Source organism: Danio rerio, chromosome 6 (assembly GCF_049306965.1).
Source record: "Danio rerio strain Tuebingen ecotype United States chromosome 6, GRCz12tu, whole genome shotgun sequence".
Taxonomy (NCBI): Eukaryota; Metazoa; Chordata; class Actinopteri; order Cypriniformes; family Danionidae; genus Danio; species Danio rerio.
Window position 1 is genome coordinate 38268302 of NC_133181.1, and position 23905 is coordinate 38292206.

Genomic DNA, 23905 nt, shown 5'->3' on the forward strand with positions numbered 1-23905 from the left:
GTCTTCTGAAATTGGCACGCTGTATATTCCCCAAATAAAAAAAGAAGGCTATGGATGATGCAAACAAAAGAAATAGTTCATATTAATATGATAAAAAGTAAATTTTTCAATATATTTCATTTGAATGTATTTATTATTTATTCATTTATTTATTAATTTCATTTATTCTTTAAAGATGATCATGCATTTCAACTTTAATTCAATTTTATTTAACATTTTTTATTTTGTTTTATTTTATTTTATTTTATTTTATTTGTTTTGTTTTATTTATTTTTGTTTAATTTAATTTAATTTAATTTAATTTAATTTAATTTAATTTAATTTAATTTTACTTAATTTTATATTATTTAATTTTATAATCCTGGTTATTTATGGTAAAATCCTGACTTTTTTTTTTTTTTTTTGCAACAGCTGGGACAGATGGTTTCAGTGTATCTGGTTCAGTGTTTATCACTGTACAGTTTAAGCTCCTCTGAAATTGCTGTTCCGTATATTCCCCAAATGTAAGAGAAAAAGTAACAGTTTAAAGAGAGGTCTGTGAAACCTTCACGCAGCTTGAGTACGACGCATATTCAGTTAAGACCTGCTGAGGAGAAAATACGATGACTGCATGACCCCTGTGCTTGCGATTCAGATCATATTATGCATTCAATTTATTATAATTTTTTTTTTCAACTGGAGGCCAGTTTTAGGAATTGCTCTGGCCAGCTTTTAAAGCAGTTGTCCTCTACATAATAGTGCAATTTGTTGTATTATTTATTTTTTCTCTCTCTGACATTGGCTCTGAATAAGGGCTGACTGGAAGTAATCAGCAACAATGGCAAGCGTCTTTCTTTCACAGATAAAAGGATCGAGGTGTATGTTAGATGAGAACACCTGGAATTTCATTTGTAAAAATCAGCAGCCACTGTCCTTTTTCTGTCTCAGGAACAGCTACTTGGCAGAATTAATTGAACTGTCTTGCTTACAGCATTTATTTCAATAAATGTTAATTTGGTAAAAAAATAAAAATAAAAAAAATGAAAATAAATAATAAATAATAAATAATAAATAAATAATAATAATAATAATAATAATAATAATAATAATAATAATAATAATAATAATAATAAACATAGACAGATTTTTATTTTATTTTTATTTGTTATTTTTATATAATAATAATAATAATAATAAATAAATGTTAAAAAAGTGTGTAGTTAGATCTAATATAGTGCAAGACAACAAAATTATTTTAATGCAAGTAATCAAGTGTTTTCACATGCTTACATGCAACAATGAGTAGTGTATTGCACAATTACTTTTTGATACAGCATTTTTAATACAGTACAGTAAGTGAAAAAGTGCAAGGACACTTCAAAAAACTGAGGTGTTTTTTATATACCAGTATTCCATTTAAATGTTAACTTAAGCATTAATGTAATCAAAATAAATCTTAAACTAAAGCTATTTGCCACTGTCAGGGCATTTTTTAAAAATTAAATGATCATTACATCAGTGGATCTCAGTTCCTGCATTTTGCAATGTCACAGGGTGACACAGGGTGTCAAGGGTAATGCATCAAAATCAGTATATCATGATCAGCAGTGATCTAGGGCTTGCATATCTACAAATCTCCCATTGATATGAACTAAAAACTACAAATCCCATCATGCACTTCAAACACACCAGTTCCAGTTCCCTAACTAATTACACACACAGCTGGAAGGTCATCAATGACTGATTAGATGGACCAGACATTTTTGCTTTATTTGCGCAGAATCTGAGAATTTATGTGGGAGTATCATAAATAAAAAATTTATATATAAAGTTAAAAATAATACATTTGAATTTTTATTTAATGTTTACAATACAAATGCAATTAGATTTACTTAATTGGTAAACAAAGCAGGTCTCTCATATAATATATCTTCATATAAATATTATTTTACAAACTGTCTTGTAAATAAGTCATACAAGCATTTTCATATTTGTTAATAATATTACTGAAATATCTCAAAGCTGAATAAATATAAATTTACACATATTTACACAAGTAAATGAATAGACTCAAAGATGAGCTAAAAATCTGCTGAAATTAGGAGTAGATTCTGTCTGGGCCTACTGATTATTAGGACTATAGACACCTTGTTTATGCTGTTTGCCGCCTGTACTGACCTATTCGTCTATGACCACGACTAATCTCTAGAGTACCCTCATGCCAATGTTCGTTCCTGTTTGACCATTGCCTGACTAAGCTTTCAATAAACTGCACGTGGATCCTCAACTTTGTTGCCCAGCATCCTAAAGTTACCCAGTATTCTGTATCAGCTGATCAACATGACAAGAATTCAGTACTTAGTAGCAGCCAAAAAAATGCTGACAGTGTCATTCTAGTATCTTCCGTATTAATCACCACAATGTTGAATGCAAAGTAAGACCCACTCTCTATGTAAATATTCTTTTGCTATGCTGAAATAAAATAGACAATCCATTAAAGGTGATAACTGAAAAAAAACATTTAAAATATTTAGGAATTATTTAGGCAATATTTAGGCATTTAAATTGGTTTAAGCATTAAAAAAATCTGTAATATAAATTGTCTGCTGAAACAAGTTGTAAAAAAAATCTTTATTTTTGTACCTAATGTACCTAGCCTATGCTCTTTATTGGCTGCTGGTGAACAACTACTTTGTCCTGCCTCGAGCACAGTAGCTGGTTTGTGTTGCCAGAATCATGCTGAGAATATTTATTGTTGAGAAAACACACACACAAAAATACTGTTTTTGTCACGGAATCTGTTAAATGAATCTACTACTTGCATCATATCTGAACTTTGTTGTTTATGAGAGAATTTGCAAGTTTAAGGTGCTATGCTGGGTTTAAATCAAACTTCGCTAACACATACAGTACATGAGACATTTGCATACACTTGTGAAGTAGACATGCTTGTACTACTCCATTTTCAAACAAGCACATGAAACGCTTTCACACAATAATGTGAAATTTAGACAGATGCATCTAATGTTGCATACATGTTTACCCACACATATCTGTTAAAAGCTCTCTCTCACACACATGCGCCTACTATACACCTGTACGGTTTGTTTATAACAATTTAAATAAGAAATAATAACAAAATAATAACATAATATGAAAAATAATTATCAGTTGGCTGGTTTATTCAATGTTCATCATCGCATGTGGGCTCAAATTTGTACTATGTAGTATAATCAATACATTTATTACTGTGCTACAGTATTGAAAGCAGTCTGAGCCAACTGGCCAATGAGAGCAGAAAAGCCTCAGAGAAGTCAAGTCACCTTTATTACTTTAGCACTTTATACAATGTAGATTGTGTCAAAGCCGCTTTGCAAGTAAGGACAGGAAAGGACTAAAGAGTCAGATAACAATACAACATTTTTAGTGGAACATATTCAAATTTATTATTCAGGTACTGTTGGAGAACAGTGGTAGAATGCTGATGTAGTTTTAGCCAGTAAAAATATTATATTTATGTTTAGTTAGAAATAAATAATCTTCAAATTGTTTTGAAACTCTTTAGAAATAAGTTATAGGGCTGCACAATATATTGTATTTTGTATATTTAATGTCCAAATCCACAATAATCACATCACAGGATCTGAAATCTCAATTTGGGATTATAATTAACCAGGAATCATATATATTTTGTAATTTTAAGGCCTGTTTCCAAGATGGAAGCTAATTTAAACCACACTGTAAAAGATAACATGACAAAAAGCCACCACAACAAAAGCTTTTGAGTTCCTTTAACTTTTGAAATGATATTTTTAAATGCTATTTAAATGAGTTTCAACATTTCTTTTTAAGTTATATTTAAGTTTTAACTTATTACTTTGAGTCAGTTTGACTGATGTAGGTATGACTAGAAAAAGATAATTTAATTCAATTCATTTAAGATTTTTTGGGGGGCACAATAAATTATAAAGGGGCTTTTTGGGCGCAATATGTTAAAAGTTTACTACTTTAACAAAGAATGTTTGTGTTTATTTATACAACGAAGACTCTATGCTGTGCTAATTTACATTTGATTATTGAATTTCTGTACCTCTATACTGTTAAACTCCACCGAAAACTATAAAGTGCTGTTTAAATAATTTTTTAAATAATTTTTATTATTTTTATTTTATTGTTTTATTGTTTTTATCCATGTTTTAATTAGCTTATTTTATATATTTGTAGATCATTTTGTATATTTTATGCCAATGCACTCGCATACGAAGGCTTGATTAAAGTCAAACTCCCAAAGTCAAAGTTTATTCATGACTTTTTTTCCAAGTTGCTAAAATTATTTTGTGAAATTAACTATGTCAGTTTTTGTCCTATATTGTGCAATCTTATTAGTTTTTTTTAGAGATATACTGTATAAATTTAATGTTTTCTTTTACTTGTAAACCTAATATAGGATGCCTACTAAACAAAAACTTTAATGTGGCACAAAAGGTTGACTCTCCAAACCAGGAGTATACATTAAAATAATAAAACAAGAAATAACACTTTTTAATACCTCGGAGCAAAATTAATTAGAAATGAATGAAAGCGTATTAGATCAAAAGCCAAACAAATCAAATTCAACAATGGTGTAACTGGTTATATGCGAAAAAACAAGGTGGATAAAAGGAAAAGAAGATGCTCCAATGTTGGGTGTGTGACGCACGAGAACCCTGTCTGTTTGAGCACTTCACATTTACATTGCAGACTCCATGTTTCCTAGTATTTGATGTTCTTCCTTCTAACAAATCCAAAATTTGCATATTTTTGTTTCATCTTGCTGACAGACCAGACACAAAAAAATCTATAATCCCTAATATTTTTAGACTCTTGCATACTTGCATACAAACAGATTAATATACTGTATGCTTCACTACATAATAGATTAAAGTTAAGAAAGCTTTAAAAAATAATGTGTGTTTAGTGATTGGTTTAAATATTCATATACAGGATTTTTTTAACCAAAATTATTTTGCAGTGGAATGATCTTGTCCAACTAATGGTGTAAGATGACCTCTAACTTCGTAAATGATTAATTGGTTGGTTGGTTGGTGGGTGGGTTTTTTGGTTTGTTGGTTAATGGGTTGGTTGATTGATTGATTAATTGAGTTTATTTTTCATTATGGTTGGTTGGTTGGTTGGTTGATAATAATAATAATAATAATAATAATAATAATAATAATAATAATAATAATAATAATAATAATAATAATAATACATTTTATTTGTAGAGCACTTTTCCTACATACTTGCAACTCAAAGCGCTTCACAAACAAACAAGCCTTGTAGAATAAACCAAATAAAAATGGTTAACACTTTACAATAAGGTTCATTAGTTAATGCATTTACTAACATGAACTAATCATAAACAACACATGTACAGCATTTATTAATCATAATTGAACATTTACTAATGCATTATTAACATCCAAGTCCATGCCTGTTAACGTTAGTTAATGCACCATGAGTTAACATGAACTAACAATGAACAACTGTATTTTCATTAACTAACATTAACTAGCATGAACAAATACAGTAGTAAATGTATTGTTCATTGTAAGTTCATGTTAGTAAATGCATAATTAACATTAACTAATGAACCTTATTGTAAAGTGTGACCTAAAAATGTATACAAGTAAAGCAAATTAAACAACAAATATATACTCAGAAAAAAGCTTACATGTACATGCATATATGCACATATCTACCTAATAACACACACAAAAGGCCTTGCATATGCATATAGATGCACACACCTTACTTGCATACATACATCCCGTACACATCTACACAATATACATAAATACATAAAATCCATACACCTCACATACTGTTACATTCATATACAATTTAAAAAGGTGCGTCTTAACACTCTTTTTAAAAATATGAACGCTGGGGGATTCTTTTACTTCATTTGGGAGACAATTCCAAATTTTTGGAGTATAGTGACTTACAGAAGTGCCACCAAATCGCATCAGATTTACAGAGTGAAATTCTTAAAGTCCAGCGCTAGATGAGCATAGCAAACGGTTTGGATTGTATCTCGATAAGCAGTCAGAAATTTAAGGTGTCAGGTTGTGTAGTGCCTTAAAAACAAAAATCTTAAAATCTATCCTTTGGATAACCAGTGTAATTCTATTAATGCTTGTGTAACATGTTCTCGTTTCTTTAATTTCAGGTAATTTTAGGTAAACCAATAAAAAAACAGCATTGCAGTAATTAAGCCGAGTAAAAATAAAAGCATGAATTTCTTAGCATCATTGAAAGATAGGAAAGAATGAACTCTGGCAATGCTTCTTAAATGATAAAAACATGTTTTTGTAACTTGATTAATATGAGATTAAAATTTTGATTCCTTGGTTGGATGGTTGGTTGTTTAGTTGATGAGTTGGTTGATGGGTTCATTGGTTGGTTGATGAGTTGATTGGTTGGATGGTTGGTTGGATGGATGGATGGATGGATGGATGGATGGATGGATAGATGGATAGATGGTTGGTTGGTTGGTTGATTGATTGTGTTTACTCTGACTTTTAACATTACAATTTCGTTATTATTTAATACTAAATCATGGATTTTATTTAGAATTAGGTGCATTTTGTTTACTTAAACAAGGTAAAAATGTCTGAAAAATTCTAAACTAAAAATGTTATAATGTTTTGAATTTAAAGTTGTTGTTTTTTTATGTTTGATTGTTTGTTTTTGTTCTAATTTAAATAAATTATTAGCCATTCAGAAGTAAAGAATAAAAAATAAATACTTGGATGGATGGATGGATGGATGGATGGACAGACAAATGGATATATTAAAAATTGTGACATATATATATATATATATATATATATATATATATATATATATATATATATATATATATATATATATATATATATATATATATATATATATATCACATAATTTTTTTGTCACATGTCAAAATTCAGGACAGCATAACCTGAGGGTTCCTCATTCATTATACCCTATATAGAAATATATTGCACAATATCTCTTGCTAAACATATAAACAGTAACAGCTTATTGACAGCAGAATGGAAGAGCAGCAAAGACAATGAGACAGAGAAAGACAAATGGAGGGGAAAAGGGACAGAAGGCGAAAAGCTAGGGAGAGAAAGCATGATCGACACAGTGTCAGAACAAAAGTTTCTGATGGACAGTTATGGATGGGGCTGGAGGCTAATCCAGCATTGGGCCCACGCTAGAGCTGCACAGCAGGTGAAGGCATATTGAAGAACTACCTGCCAGGCTTTCCCACTGAGACCCACAGCTACACGGAGTCAACGGTGAGACGAACAAGCACCAGAGGAAGCAGACTGAAGCCGAAGAGAGACCGCCGGTGTCACAGTGTAAGCAAATGAGAGCAGCTCGTTATACTGTCCAAGGCAAGGCTATGTTTGACTGCTGCATTCAGGTGACTGCTGCATTCAATTATTAGGAATGAGTTCGATTTATGCAACGTTTTTGCAATAGTATGCAACGCACTCTAAAATTAGATTTATGAATAGGAAGAAAAAGGGTTTGTGTTAGGTTAAATTGCATTCAATTATTAAACTAATTACTTTCAGGTTCGGCTGCAAGTTTAATGTGATTAATAATTTTTAATGTGATTAAAAAATAAAATGGATGGAAAAAAATGAAATCGGTGCAATCAATCATGCTGCGCGATGCAGGATTATCCAAGCATTTGATCAATTCTGGTTGGAAATATTCTACTGTGTTTGGGGTAGAGCTGCAGGAGTTAATTGTTTATTGTGATCTTGATTTAAACACTATGCAATCTTATTCCTAAAGGACAATGATTTATATGCCTTCAAATAAAGAAATTTAAACTGTCTGCAATTTGAAAAACAAAGAGAGTACAGAATACTCTATGCCAGTGGTTCTTAAACTATTTTCACCAAGTATCACCTCAGAATAAAATGTCTCTCCAAGTACCACCATAATGACCAGTACTGAAATACAGTAGGGTAGTAGGCCTAATTAAGCAGCTACAGTACTGCACAGTTAAAAAATGAGGCAAATTAATTTCTATTTTTAAGAATATGTATTATTGTCAGCCACTTTATACATTATAAATAGTTTGAGCATTAACTGTGCTTGCAGACAAAAAATAATAATAATAAAAAACTTTAAGGTTTACATTTTAATGTGCTTTTAAAAGTTAATTAAAAATGGCACTGTACTTAAAAAAAGTTAAAAGAAAACTGTTGTATTTGTAAAGTATTAATGTACAGTATCAGTATAGTATACTATAGTATCATCAAAACCTGGAAATGTTGTTTGGGCCTCATGAGTAAAGCCTATTTGTAATACAGATATACAATTTTTATACATTTTGAAACATAAGTTGCATGTACATGTGAACATTTGTATATCTTTGAAATCTAAACATTAAATTAGATCTGCTGCACGTCATTTAAAGCGAGTGAATAAATGCATATATACAGTGCTTGACCAGTTCAGGCGGTATTTTAAGTGATTTGGTGTGAATGAGATCACATCTTAAGTAAACCGTGAAGTTCGCGCTGATCACTATTTTCAAACTGACTTTGTTACGACTTGCGGTTCCTCCATCTGTGCACACGTAGACTAACTTTCAATATATTCTACCTTTAAGCTTTAAGCCTGGTAAAGTTGCTTGAGTCTATGTTCTGTGTCTGCACCATTTCAATCACATTCAAATTAATTAACCTAAATCTGAGGCAACAAACTGAAAGCCATGCTGCTACAAAACAAATAACTTTATATATTAAAAAAATTTATTATTTTACACAACTACGATCACCCATTTTAACATATTTGTAATAATTATTTTATCAATGATGCAGCATGGGGAAATTCCTTAGTTTGCAGTAACTGAAATGCCAATACAACAGGACTGGTCAGCAGAAGGGCTTCTCTCAAGCGCGTATCTGCTTACAAAAATGCCACGCACCTCTGCACCAAGCAGATTAAGCGTACGCTTCAGGGAACAGCCAATGTTTGTCTGATCACATGAGAATCAGTGTAATCATATTCATCTAAGGGGTTAAAAGTGTGTTCATTTTATTTTTTTATTAGTCAGTGATTGTTTTGCATATACCACTAGAAGGAAGCCTGCGTACCACTAGTGAACTATGTTGAATCATTGTTAAATTATGTTGATTATGTTGAATCATGATTATCAACAAGCATTGATATTACGTTGTTACTACAATTTTCAAACAAAAATTTTAACCCTCAAATAACCCATTAGAATGTGTCACAATTGTGCTTAACATTGGTAAAAATAATTTAAAAAAAATCATCCTTGAGCAGCAAATTAGCATAACACTAGATTAATTTTAGAAAGATCATGTGGGAGTATTAGATACTGGAGTAATGATGCTGAAAATTCTGATTTGCTAAGACAAGGATCACTGAATATTTTACAATATACATTATATATTTTGTTTTGTTTTTACTGTATTTTGAAGCCCTAAATAAAGTAATCCGTGCCATAAATATGTAATATCTTTCAAAAACATTTTAACTTGCTGACCGCAAACTTTTGAGAATGTAATATTCTGTCAGCTCACAATACATTACACAGATCACTAAACCCATTCCATTTGCATTTGTGCTCTGCTTTGAAAATGTATTTGCATGTTCTTTTGCATTTTTAATAACTTTCGAGAGTTGTTATTCCACTATGTTGACCCCAAACGTACCTTAAGTGGTTTTATTTGTTAACACACTCACAGTAAGGATTGATGATGGCATTTATGTCCAACAATATCAGTGCCAGGCTGCAATTCAAACAGTCTATAAATCTAGAGTAAGTCTCATGTAATAAACGTTTGCTGCACCAAAACATGTCAAGAGCTTTCAGTCAGAATAAAAGCCTGGTGTTTTGTCAGCATTCATGGAGGAAGCCATGTTGATGCACTCTTTCCACACATAGCTATGAATGACACTTTCAGATATTGATAGGAATCTAAACAAAAGAAAAAGGAAAAAAGAAAAGCAGAAAAATGCTAAACTAAACTGTGTCTTAAAATTAAATCCCTCAAAATGAAAACAAAATTTCTGGATGCACTTGGCCGAAAACTAAAACCCTACATGCCATGTAACAATTATTTATTGTGTTATTAAATAATATAGGTCTGTAAATTTTCAGTTTAACTCAGCAACTTAGATTACATTATAAGGCAATACAATATCTACAATTTTTTACAGTGAATGAGCTGAGAAGCATCAGTTTACCAGCATTGCCATGACAGCATAGTAGGACTATACAAGCAGCAGGAACAAGTATACACAGAAATGTCCTGACTTTGCTTTTCAGGTGAGCATGTGCTGTTCATACACAAATACATATATGTGTTCATGAATGGAATTTTAACATCGCATAGAGAAGAATATTGCACTATTTTAAACAACAAACTGGCCTTTGTATTGTACAATTAAGTAATAGGGTTTCATAGTGCAGTGCTTTCTGTGTCCGGTGTGAAAGTAACTTCATATTTTCACACGTTTTCTCAGTATGTACAGGTATTAATATATACTTTTGTTTTGTTTATTTACTTGCAATTTATGAATCTTCAAGGACCACAGTTTCAGCAAAAAAAAAAAAAAAAAAAAAAAATATATATATATATATATATATATATATATATATATATATATATATATATATATATATATATATATATATATATATATATATATAAACATAAACTATCTTGGATGGCTGAATGGTTTGTGAAAAAATTCCAACAAATTTCCATTTAATGGGTAAACTGTCCCTTTTAAACAATGCTTTGTAATTTGTACTTGTGGAAACCTTAAAAACAATATTTACTTAGCGTTTCCATCGAATGAGTCAAAAACAACTTAATCAAAACTTTCTGATTAACTGGCACCAAATATCAACAGTTAAAGCTAAATTTGCTGTGGTAGAAGAAACTGTGTAAATCTTTTCTTTATTTAATTAATGACTTTCACCTCAAAAAGACAACGCTGACACGCAATGAAGACCTGGTGGCTTTTGAAGCCATGAGATATGCAGAGGGCACAGGCTCTTGATTCCAGAGGTAATCAACAATATAATAACACTAGCACTGATACAGTTGAGGTTTTTTACAATGACCAAAACAACATTTCAGATGTTTTACAGTATGCAGCCTGCTGGTTTGTCCATTAACACTCATTTTCATCATCACATAATCTCCTACAACAAAATCACATGACCTTTTTACTGTGTACACTGAAATTTGTTTGGTAAAAGTGTTTCCATCGTAGTTTATGCATATCTTAGTGTTTCCATCAACTGTTTTTTATGCACATATCCAAAATGTGCATAAGAATTGGTGGATGGAAACGTAGCTACTATCAGATTTTGTGTTAAAAAAGTGTTTCCTTCTTTCATGACCCTCACCGGATGGGATGCTGATAAAACATTTGATTCTTAAGATTTTTATCAGCTCTAATTTTAAGAATCTTCTTTAACTATTATTTTTCCCTTTGCCCTTTATTACCAAGTACCAGCTGTGTTTATACTGCTGTCTTAACTTGATTTTCAATTGAAGTCTAACCTGAGGCAAATTGAGAGCTGAGGCTACACCTCATTAGTTGTGTTTATCAAACACTTCTTCATGCTAACATTAATCTGATGTAAACATGCTCATTAAGCTCTCACTCACTTTTGCCGTTTAGGACTTTGGGAAACTTTCTGGACCTAAAATTAGAGCTAATTGCTCAACAAAGGACGTTTGCTGTTTACTCAAAGAGTATTTCTTCATACTGAAATATTAAGTCATCAAAGCCTCAGTCATCATTGCTCCTGTCAGTTGTGAGATACGACTTAACATACACACCTCTGTGTGTTTCCATCATTCAACTCCCATAAGGGAAGACCAACAGCTCATCTCTCTCAGTCGAGCTCTGGCCCTGATAAACTGAACTAGGAAAACAATCTACCATAGCAATGACCGAGCAGCCAGTAGGTGTTTTGTCCTTGATTGTGTTTCCAATGCAAGTGCAAGCATACTCAGGGGATATGCATGTCTTGAAACATAAATAATGAGACGATTAGCTAGGGCCTGACGCTACTAGCCTGATCTCTCTCTCTCTCTCCCTCTCTCTCCCTCTCTCTCTCTCTCTCTCTGTTTCAGTCTTACATAGGATGAATTAGAGTATTATGGGATGCCCCATCTCTCTTGTGTACACTACTTGCTCTGTTATGTTAGCTAGCCTACAGTATAGCATATTGTGTTGGGTAGCTGTGCTGTCATCTGGGAAAATGTATGTTGGTACAGTGTAATTCGGGGATGTTGTTTTAATAAAATAACAATTAAATATATATTGAAACTACTTTTGATATGTACCTCAGCCTACATTTTGGCTAAATGAAAAAAATGTTGCTTCAAGTTTGTTTCGTACATTTCAGATGACAAATCCACTAGAGGGCACTGTCTACATCTGTGTAAATCTGAAATATGTTATTTGAGGTACATTTTGTTATAGAGAACACTGACCATAAAACAAAAGTTGTCCATATTGAGAAAGACAGGTGATGATATGAGCAATCCCATGCAAATGCCAATCTTGCATAAATATAGTTTTCACTAAAATAGCAAAATCCTTTCTTTTTTTCACATTTTTTTGAGTGGGCTTGTATTTTACAGTACTGCAAAAATACTCAAAAATGTCTTGTCAGTGATTTCAAACAATCATGTTTGTTTAAAAAAAGTCACACAAGTGCCAATTTCACATCCGTCACATCCATATTGAATCTTTTTCCTCCTAAATGCAAAAATGTTAAATAAAATAAAATCTATAGTTTTTTTGTTCCATTGTGAGCAACATCTTATTCTTTTAATTTGCATTGTTTATTTTGGGTTGTGCAGTTTAAATCACAGAGTCTCTGGGTTGTAGGCTATAAATTCACTAACTTTTTTAGTTACATCCATAACACATGTTTATTTTCCTCACTTTAAGCATAAAATATGTTTACAGATTGATGTTTTTCTGATCCTATAACTCTGTGGTTAGTAGTTTTGGAAAATATAAACAGATGGTTGAATATAACATTAACATACTTTATATACTTTATAATACTTTCTCTGTGGATTTATGCTTAACGTTTTTACTGTAAATGTTACATCCATAACACTGGAATTGCTCATACTGTATATGTTTCTGTAAATATCATTAGTGTGAAAAAGGACACCACATATTGGTGCCATAAATTGCCCTGTAGCATTCCTTTTATCTGAAAACTGCAGTCAAATATATGTTTAAGTGTGTTTTTTGCGACATAGCATGTGTACTTCAAATGTAGGCTGAACACATTACACATTACGGCAGTGTTGTTTTTACTTGCATTTTCACTTTTCAAACCGTTGATCACACTCTGGTGGTACTGAACACTAAAGGTAAAATGGTACTATAACTAAAAACCATGTAATACCAACTACTACTGTATATAGCTTAAAATCGAAATCACAAATTGGTCTATATATTAACTGTATATATATATATATATATATATATATATATATATATATATATATATATATATATATATATATATATATATATATATATATATTTACATCATCTGCTATATTAGTCCAAAAAGACTTTCTGATGTAACAAAGAAGTTATGCCATTTCTTTTAGAATTAGTAATACACAGCTCTTATATTATTATTTTTTTTCCAAGGTGTGTTACATTAGCGATAACAACCTCCTGGATGTACTTTGTTGCAGACTAAAGTCTAATAGATTCATCATTGTATAAGACTGAATTACTTTATTCTTAAAAAAACAACCCTACTGGATGTATTTTATCCCACATTTGATTTGAAGTTTTCTTATGAGCCTGTGTTATTTAGCAGTTGTTATCTCGGGATAATATTCCTTCGAATGTCATGACTGACCAATCATAATCTATAGTATTCCATAAAGCCACCACTCAAACTAATAACACAGGCTCATGCCAGTCCTTCAAATCATCTTGACTGTCAGAAAATGCATATCCAAAAATATCCACATTTATTTCTTGAATATTTGGCACCATTTTGCAACTGAATAAAAAGTAGGTAAGTGTAGACTGCTTTTAGCCATTTTTGTTTGTGTAAGTTCTTAAATTAAAGAGTAAATTTATACAGCCCAGATTGTTTAGTTTTGTGGGACGTAACTTTGTAATAAGCAGGGTAATGTAAATGTAGCGGTTGCTTTTACAAAATAAAGCCCTTTAGTCTTATACTACTTTGCATTAATGTAAGACTGTTAGGTTTTGTTCCGTTAGATCAGCATAAAACAACTTTGCACAAAGTATCAATCTATTTAATAATTTGATTTATATTAAACTTGTACTGTTTAGGTGATTTAGTTAAAGTGGTAAATTTTATGACTCTATGACTGTAATTATAAAAACCAATTAAAATGTTCTTATATTTTATTTTGTGTGACTAAGATTGTGTCTAACTGTGAGTTATGAGAATAAATAACATCTAGATTTAATAACATTTGTATAAAAGCAAATATCTTGCTGTTGAGTTTAAAAATAGGTATAACCTATAGTTGGTTTGAGAAAATATTACAAAGGCAAAATAAATCCTACAGTAATGAAAAGGTGTGCAATGCAACCTTTTCATTCCATGAATGAAAAAACTTGTCAAATATGCCATACCAGAAGCCCTTCATGTGTTTAATTTGAAATTCCACACCGGTGAACATCACAGTCTTTGCTCCGATTCGATTTCCAGGACAACACCGAGATATATTCGTTTGATAAGAGCAGTTCAAAGAATTTATGCAGAACCTAGCTGTCAGTAATGTCCTGTACACAGTACACACACAAATGCATTAGTTAAATATCCCACTAAAATAGCACAAAGTAGAGCCACTAATTGAGCAATCAATGATCTGAGGCTTTTATGGAAAATCTTCAGAAATTACTGTCGTTAAGCTAAACATTTTCCGTCTAAAGCTATTTGAATGTGGAAGAGGCCAGAGGCTAATAGACCTCTAATGCTTCAGGCATTAATAACACTTATGACTTGTACATTTTTTAAGAATGTATAATAATTCAATTATATTTATTCCACTTAAACCCTTTCAGAAGCTTTTTTAATTGGAATTCTTGATTAATTCTTCACCATCTTCATTCCCTGTGCTGAAAAAAAAAACAGTGTCTGGGTTTATGGTATAGTTAAATATGTTTTTCATTTTAGGATTTTACAGTCTCCCATTAAATGTAGATTAATTACATTAATCAAAAAATGTGAGCTGTAACCTTATGGATTTTACAGTTTAACTGCATATTCCTTTGTTTTTTAATCTTTTTTATTTGTTGCCCTTTCATTTTCATATTACTTTGACTTATTTCTGAAGGTTGCATCCTTTTCTGTTAATATTGTGAAGCTGACTTTAATACATAAATGATCTATATACATTAATGTTTCAAATAAAATTTGTTATATGACAGCAGGGGTCATCAAACTTGTTCTTAGAGGGCCGGTGTCATACAGATTTCAGTTCCAACCCTAATCAAACACACCTGAACAAGCTAATCAAGTTCCTACTAGGTTTACTTGAAACATCCAGGCAGGTGTGTTAAAGCAAGTTGGAGCTAAACCCTGCAAGGACACCGGCCCTCCAGGACCGAGATTGGTGACCCCTGTATTACAGAGTCAAAATATGGGAGAAATAAGAATACTAAACATCATATTTCTTAGTCACAATTCTAATGCACTAAGAAAAAAGAATGGCCCATTTAATATCCTAAAAAAACAGCAAATAGTTTAAACAACCGCACATAAAGAGGTAGAATATCTACGTATTTAAATATCCTTAACACTTTTAATTTCAGTAAAAGACAGAAAGTACACATGTCCTGTCTAATTCTGATGCACAAAGCACTCTTTAAACATCAAGTCCCATTCCACAGTGCAGGAAAACTTGAGCAAGACAGTGTTTGCGTGGGAGAATTACTGCTTATCCTCATTGTTGCTCACACAGCTCTGGCTAAGCCGACAATTGCTGTCACCTTGTGCTCAGGGAGCTTGGCTATTAGCATCTGCGGGAGGAACAAGTGAGCACGTATATGCTCCGGCAACCTTTTCCACTGCCATCGGCTTGTCCGCCTCACCCACCCATCCTCCCGTGCAGAGCCTCCCATCATACACTTGTCAGGCAGCATATGTCTGGTGTTTTATGAGATCCCTTTCATGCATCTGACAGGAGGGATAGACACTACCGAGTCTTTACTATACCCTTGGGCTCTGTTCAACCTTTGGCAGAAGGTAAATGGGGAGAATGAGAATATAACATCTGACACAAATTTACATCCGATCTATGTCACCACACACCAACTAGATTCCTTTGTACAGGTTATGAGTTTGTAACGACCTAAGTTAATTTGCGCAAACACAAACTAAATAAGCAGATGCTGAGGTTACCGAACTTTCGAATTTGCTTTTCTAAAAGAGTTTTAGGATGACTAGGATGACTTGTAAATTATGAGTCTTTTTTATTGTTACTATTAATATTGGAAAATGCTCCAGACTTAATTTCTAATGTCTTAATTTCACGTTTGACATTTTTAAAACCAAGTTTACATGAGAAACACAAATATTTATCACCCTGATGGATTTTTAAATATGCATGAGGGACAATGGCTGAAGTATTTATTATAGTTTTAGCTATGGTAACCATGTAATAATGAACACAAGTTTGAGTAATTAATTATACATGGTTCTTGTAAATAACTAACTTATTTAGCTTTAAATAAATGAAGTGTGTTAAAAATTAGAATTACTTTCTGTTTATAGATCTCCCATCTAATCCAATGCGACTTGCAGTTTCTGCTTTTCACCAAATTCCATTTCCACACTATTTTATTTTGTGTGCGTGAAGAAACCAATACCACACGTACTTCAGTTTTTCAAAGAACTCTAAAAAAAGACCAAAGAAGAGATGATAGAATGTCTGCCACGTGCAAACGCTCATATAAAACTGTTCCAATGTCACACATCATTATCTTTCCTCAAATGTCTCATACAAGGCAAAGAGTGTTAAGAGGCCAGGAAGCAGAATTGATTCTCTCTCAACTCAGATCTGTAGCAGATGCAAACCTGTCCCTCTCTGTAGTGCCAGTGTGAGAACAAGGTACTTAAAAGTCATTCAGGCACAAGGGATGTTGGGATAGCAGCCCTGCCTAGCATGTAAAGTAAAGCCATACACCCAGACAGGCGGACGCACACACACGCACACTCGAGCTGCTGCTTTCCACCAGCAGGGGGAGATCTGACATTGAGAAAGCACAACTGTACTTTTGTTGACTCCTAAAGTCTGTCTCTAGCAAAGAATAAAATTCAAATCAAGCCAGTGGAGCATTCACAGATACACACGTATGTTGAGGAGAGCGCAACTGACTAACCCCAATGTTGCCATCTCCATCTGGAGCTGGCAGAGTTGCCCAATCGCCCTGCCAAATGAGCGTGTCAGTCAGGTTCAGTTCAGCCAACGCTTTTCCCGCTTTTTTTCCTCCTCCCCTTTTGGGCTGTTTATCACTTCATCTAATCCTCAGCTCTAACTCAGCACAACTTCCCTCAACACCTCACCTCACATCAGTTGCGACTAATAATCTGGCATTAAAAGTTTTGACCTACACTTTGAAGTTGGAAAAAACTTTGAGGTTAGGAAAAACTCCTAAAGAAACTCTGCTATTCCTAAGCCTTGTCAAAAATGGAATTGTGGAATGTTATAATAAAATATTACATATTTTAATGTTGAAATATTATTTTGTATGTTAATTAAACTCACTGTCACCTGTCCATGCCATCCATATAAAAGCATACCAAAGGCATGCTTTACATAATGCATATACATTAGATTATTCAATACTGAAGCCAAATCTGGAGCTTATCTAACAAAATAACATGAAAACGGTCCAAAAACTAGTACACCCAAATGTATATGTTATAGGAAGGTATTAAATACAAATTTAGAAAATAAGATTTTTTGCAATATTTAATATTGTATAATTTATTATTGTATAAGATATAATTTAATTGTATTATCTTTGATTTCTAGATATGTTTAGTGACTAAAATATAATTTAATAAATATACCTATTTAATAAATCTGTTTAGTTTAAATGCACCTAAATGCATTGCCTATAATCACTGAGAAATGGATAAAAATTTTCATATTTTTAGTCTATGAATCATGTACAACATTTAACTTTTCTATTTATTTAATTTTATTTACATTGTAAAATGTGTAATCTAATTTGTTCAAATAGTATACATGTAATAGTGGTCTGTACAGCTTTCTGGTCTGTATAAAAGTGTACAATAAATTACTATGATTTCTATATCTATAGATGGACTAATAGATGTTTTTTTAGGCACTTTTTATTTATTTATTTAAATGTGGCATTGCACTTTTTACAAAATATAAAATTCAATACAGCATATTAAAACTGTATTATATAAAAAAAATATATATTTTTTGCTAAATGTTTGTAATATTTGATATGGAATATAACTGTTTTATTATTCTATCATTATATTTTATTACTTTATTTGCACAGTTTCATGACAACATTTTCCCCATTCTTTAGTCCAGCCTAGTGGCTGTGTTCTGCTCTGTTTTACTGTTTTATTTATATGTGCAAATCTGCTCTGAAGATAAATTAATCAATAAATAAACAAGCCAGCCACCATAAAGTTCCTTGTTAACCTCTTGTTAAACGATAAATTGTGAACAAACCAATGAAAAAGCGCCATATATTCTGCAAATTCCAAAACAAGTCCAACACATTCTACCCGTCCCTGGCAATAAATAGCAGACATCATTATCCAACTCACCTGTAAATCTTGTATTTGGTTGTGAAGCCCTGTTGATAACGCTCCACAAATTCAGCAAATTCCTGCGAGTGATGAAAAGGCCCTTTATCTGAAAGGAGCCACCCAAATGGACCAGCGGCATCATGGGAGGCTGCCACAGGGGCGAGAACCCAGCAGTGAAGGCTTAGTACAACACACACCCATAGACTCATCAGATACGCCAGTCTAAAATCAGTACACTGGCAGCTCATGCTTCACCCTGCGACTCGACATTCTTTCCAAACTTTCCTCGCCTTCTGAAACAACAAAGACAATACATTGAATCCAAGTGTGAATAACTGCTCCCTGACACATCTTTTTTTCTTTTAACACAGCTGTGAGTACAGTAAAAGTCAGGGTTTTCAATCTGACGTCTTTATAGTAGGTCTGTGGAGACACCATAGAATACATATAGGTAACATTTCATATTAGGGAACATATATTTATTGTTTTGTCGTGCATATTACTAGTATATTGCCTTATTGCCTTATTAGCGCAAGCCCATTCCTAAACATTAGCTCTTACAACTACCTTATGATTGATACGCAATAATTGTCGATTAGCAAAATACTGAGGGGAAACTAATCTAAATCTAACTAGGATTCTATGTAAATTTGAACTTTAAACATTTTGTTCTGTTTAGCATTTTATAATTATGAGTTGATTAAAATTTGAATAATGTATTATCGGAAAAATATAGCTTGGTGGTCTCTGGGTTGTCTGAGAGTCTGGTATGGGGTCCACAAGTTTTTAAAGATTAAACCTCTGGTTTAAAGTATAAAAACAGACGACTTAAAATATTCAAATATATTTGTATCCACTCTTTAAAAATGATGGTTATTTAGTGCATCGATGGTTCTATGAAAACATCCACTGAACGGTTTTATTCCAGAAATGGTTGTTTACAGTAAAAAAAAAAACTTGTTCTTTAGATTGTCAAAATGTTCTTCACACTATAAAAATGGTTTAAGAACTTTTATCAACAAGGTTCTTGAGAGACGCCAAAAGGTTCTTATATGGCATACTGGTACTTTCTGTCATTTTTTTAAAAAAGAATGTAGTACATACATATGCATACATACGATTATGCTTGTAATTAGTGTTATTAGTATTCTAGAAGGTTATTTTAATGAATATATTCTAATTGTAATTATTCTAATTATACGTGCATTTTAATTTAAATTAATTATAGGTTAAAAAATTACCTTCTCCAGGTGTCCGATGTTTTAACCACTGAAGTCAAAAAAAAAAAAAAAAGGAAAAGAAAAAAACTCTAGAGTTTTACAATTAACGGCAACTGATTGTAAACGCAACGCATAGGCAGATTGCTGAGGGTGACCTTTGAAGATTTGGCTCAGTTCAACTTGTTTTAAACACCATGGCAAAGCGAGAAGAGCCCTGGAAACAGCATCCAACTCTCCGCTTCCACTATCGAGTATATTTCCAACGTCTTGCGCTGTATAATCCGGGTGAGGAGAGGAAAAAAACTATCGCGGGGAGCAGCAGCGGCTCTGCCTTCACTCTTCTCTCTCCAGGTAGATGGGTCTCTTATGAATTGGAAGTTACGGTGAAGCAATCCCATAACCATTAACGGCTGACGCGATTAAAGTCTACTGTCTCCCCTCGGTCAGCATATTAACTTAACCCGGTGTCCATGAAGCACTAAATAAATGTAGACTCCGGAGGTCCACTCTGTGCAACTGCGCGTATGTCGGATGCTCAGACTCGACGCTTCGCATACACACCATGAAAATATCCAATTTATTTCAGAGACAAGCCTCCTCTACTCCTCATTGGCTGTTCCAGCGCGGGAGGGGAGGGGTTTCGGGGCTAAGAGAAACACTTTGTCAGGGTCATAGGGAGTTTCAACGTTGTGTGCTTGCAATCATATAATACTTATTTATGAATGGGGTGTTTGTGATACAAAATAATAGCTTTAAGAGTTTCCTGACGAAACATGTGTTTCACTGGATTTACATTTTATTAATTTCGTAGTTATTGTTATTATTTTATTATTATTATTTTTTTTATAATTTGGATTAAATGTTTTTAGACTTTTATGGAACAAAGCACTCACTAACATTTTATTCCAACACATGCCTATAATAAATCCATATACAGATTAAAAAATGTGGTCTATTTCATTCATTCATTTATTTTCCTTCAGCTTAGCCCCTTTATTCATCAGGATCGCCTCAGCGGAATGAACCGCCAATTATCCAGCATATGTTTTACTCAGCAGATGCCCTTCCTGCTGCAACCCAGTACTGGGAAACATCCATACACACCCATTCACACACACACACACACACACACACACACACACACACACACACACACACGCACACACACACACACACACACACACACACACACACACACACATTACAGCCAGTTTAGCTTAAATTCACCTATTGACCTTATTGTTCAATGCGGAAGTGCACTCGTTTTTGTGATTGTTTTAGAATTCCCGATTAAGTTGCCTATGGGAGAAATGACTAGGAGCAGCAGAAAACGGTCAAACTACTTGCTCTACAAATAAGTGTTTGCATGACTATACAGACAAAATAGAATATTAAAACAAACAAAAAAAAAATCAGTTTACAATATTAAGCAGCTAAAAGAGCTGTTTTTATCTAGACATAAATAGAAGTGAATAAGACCGGAAGTCTCCAGCCAAAAAGATTTAAATGGGTGCACCCGCTGGTGCACGGAGAATAAGGTGAATAGCGCATGTCTTTGGACTGTGGGGGACACCGGAGCCCCCGAAAGAACCCCAGGTGAACACGAGGATAACATGCAAACTCCACAAAGAAATGCCAATTAACCCAGCTGGGACTCAACCATTGACCTTCTTGCTGTAAAGTGACAGTGCTAACCACTGAGCCATCGTGTTGCACTCTTTTATATCAATAATTATTATTTTTTAAATATAACAACATATTGACAATTCACTTCTATGTTCACTTTATTGTGAGAAAATTTATTAATATGAATTCAATAAAACTTGTGGGTTTATAGGGTATATCTGTCACGATAACCAGCGATCATACTCCTTAAGACAACATGGACAACAAATCCGCCATTTCTGGACTACATTTTCATACATGCACTCCACTCACACTCACACATACTTCCTCATCTAGACTGATTACACTCGCACCACCTGAGGATTGCCAGAGACTGATTGCACACACTATTTAAGCCATACACTCACTCACTCCCATTGCAGAGTCTTGTTATCTGTCACAGTGACATTACAACGCGTTTTCTTTGTCTGCCTTTGCCGTGTTTTGATCCTTGCCTAGCTTATTTATTTAATTCTGTTTGCTGCCTGCCTCTGACCATCTGCCTGTTAATTTGACTTCGACTCTGGATAGCCCTCATTGGTCTGGTTGCCCCTGTATTGACCACTGCTTGTCTGACGATTCTAATAAACCTGCACGTAGATCCAAACTTCTGTTGTTGGTGACACTCCCCGTGGTTACGATATCAAAATGTATTTCAAGGGCACATGAAATTATACTACAAAAACAAAATCATGCAATGATGTACTTTCTGTGTTTTGAGTACAGTTATGCAAAAAAAAAATTGAAAAGATAATTGCATTTAGTTTTTTTTTCCACAAAAGATAAAATAAAAATTAAAAATTAAATAAAAATACAAAAAAACAATTATATTAAAAAAAACTACATATACAGCATATTTTACTAAAATATTAAATGAAAAACAATTATATTTTCATGAATAAAATTAAATGTGATAATATAGAAAAAGCATAAAGGGCATACAAATCTAACACACTGCAAAATAGGAATCAATATTTTAAATAAAATATTATCTCAAAATAAGATAATAAATAAATACCATAAATATTATGATTAATACACTATATTTTTGTAAACTAAATATTATAATTACTAAAATACATATAACGTTTTTTGTAAATTACACAGTATTTAACTGTAATATGAACTGTATTTTACTGTAAGACAGTTAAGCAGTATGTCACTGTATTTTAAAGTTGTGTTGTAAAAATTACTGTATATTTTAAAGTAAAGACTTAAACTACTGAAAATACATTTAATAACTTGACCAAGTCCAGTCGATCGTTTGGAAAAGTACAGTAGCAGAAGCTAGATTTTTCCAATGATTCATCTGTTGAACAGGTAAATTCTGCATCAGGATAGCTCTTTTCATACTCCAGTCTCCACATCAAAGCAAAGATCCTGAAAGCAAAGAAAGGTCAAGGTGCTCCAGGATTGGCCAGCTCAGTCACCAGACATGAACATTATTAAGTCTTTTGTAAGATGAAGGAGGAGGCATTGAAGATGAATCAAAAGAATCTTGATGAACTCTGGGAGTCCAGCACAGACGCTTTCTTTGCCATTCCAGATGACTTTATTAATAAGTTATTTGAGTCATTGCAGAGATGTATGGGTGCAGTCGTCCAAGCTGAGAGTCGAACACAATTAATTCTTTTTTCATTGCACCATGACTTTATGTTTTATGTTGTACATTATTTCTGTTAAGTGACAAGACTTTTGTCTAAGCAAACTCAGACCTTACTGTCCTAAATTAATCCTTAAAAAATTAGGGCATGGTCATATTTTATTCTGATAAAATAAGTGTAACCTTGAGGCCTTTGCCTTTTCCTATAAAACACTTCTGATATCAAATAATCAACTAGAAGATATTATTTGATTTTCCAAAAACATGAATAGGCAACAAGACTTTTGTCAGGTAGTGTAAATACAGTATTTTTTTTTCAAACTGCTGCCATTAAGTTACTGTAGATTCTCCAGGAAATTGTTAATTGTGTGTTATAAATAATAATAGTATCTTCTTTGACATAGTGGTAATAATTATATTCTTAATAAGCTAGAAACAAACAACTTCTAATCAAAGGAGTACAATGGACTGACCATACTAACATCTGTTTTAAACACCAGAATAAGCAGAAACAGTCAGACATTGGCTTCCAATTGATTCACGGTGATCGGCCATGTGAGGAAA

At 32.7% G+C, this 23905-nt stretch overlaps 1 protein-coding gene across 1 annotated transcript in view; it reads right to left on the reverse strand.

Moving 5' to 3' along the window:
• The window catches only part of brinp3a.1 (bone morphogenetic protein/retinoic acid inducible neural-specific 3a, tandem duplicate 1), a 63189-nt gene extending 42602 nt beyond the window's left edge, over window positions 1-20587 (reverse strand). The window contains 2 exon segments of the mRNA NM_001114437.1: window positions 18872-19146; window positions 20095-20587. Of these exon segments, the coding sequence (NP_001107909.1) occupies window positions 18872-19101 (230 nt within the window). The 5' untranslated portion in view covers window positions 19102-19146; window positions 20095-20587.
• Between the last annotated feature and the right edge of the window lie 3318 nt (window positions 20588-23905).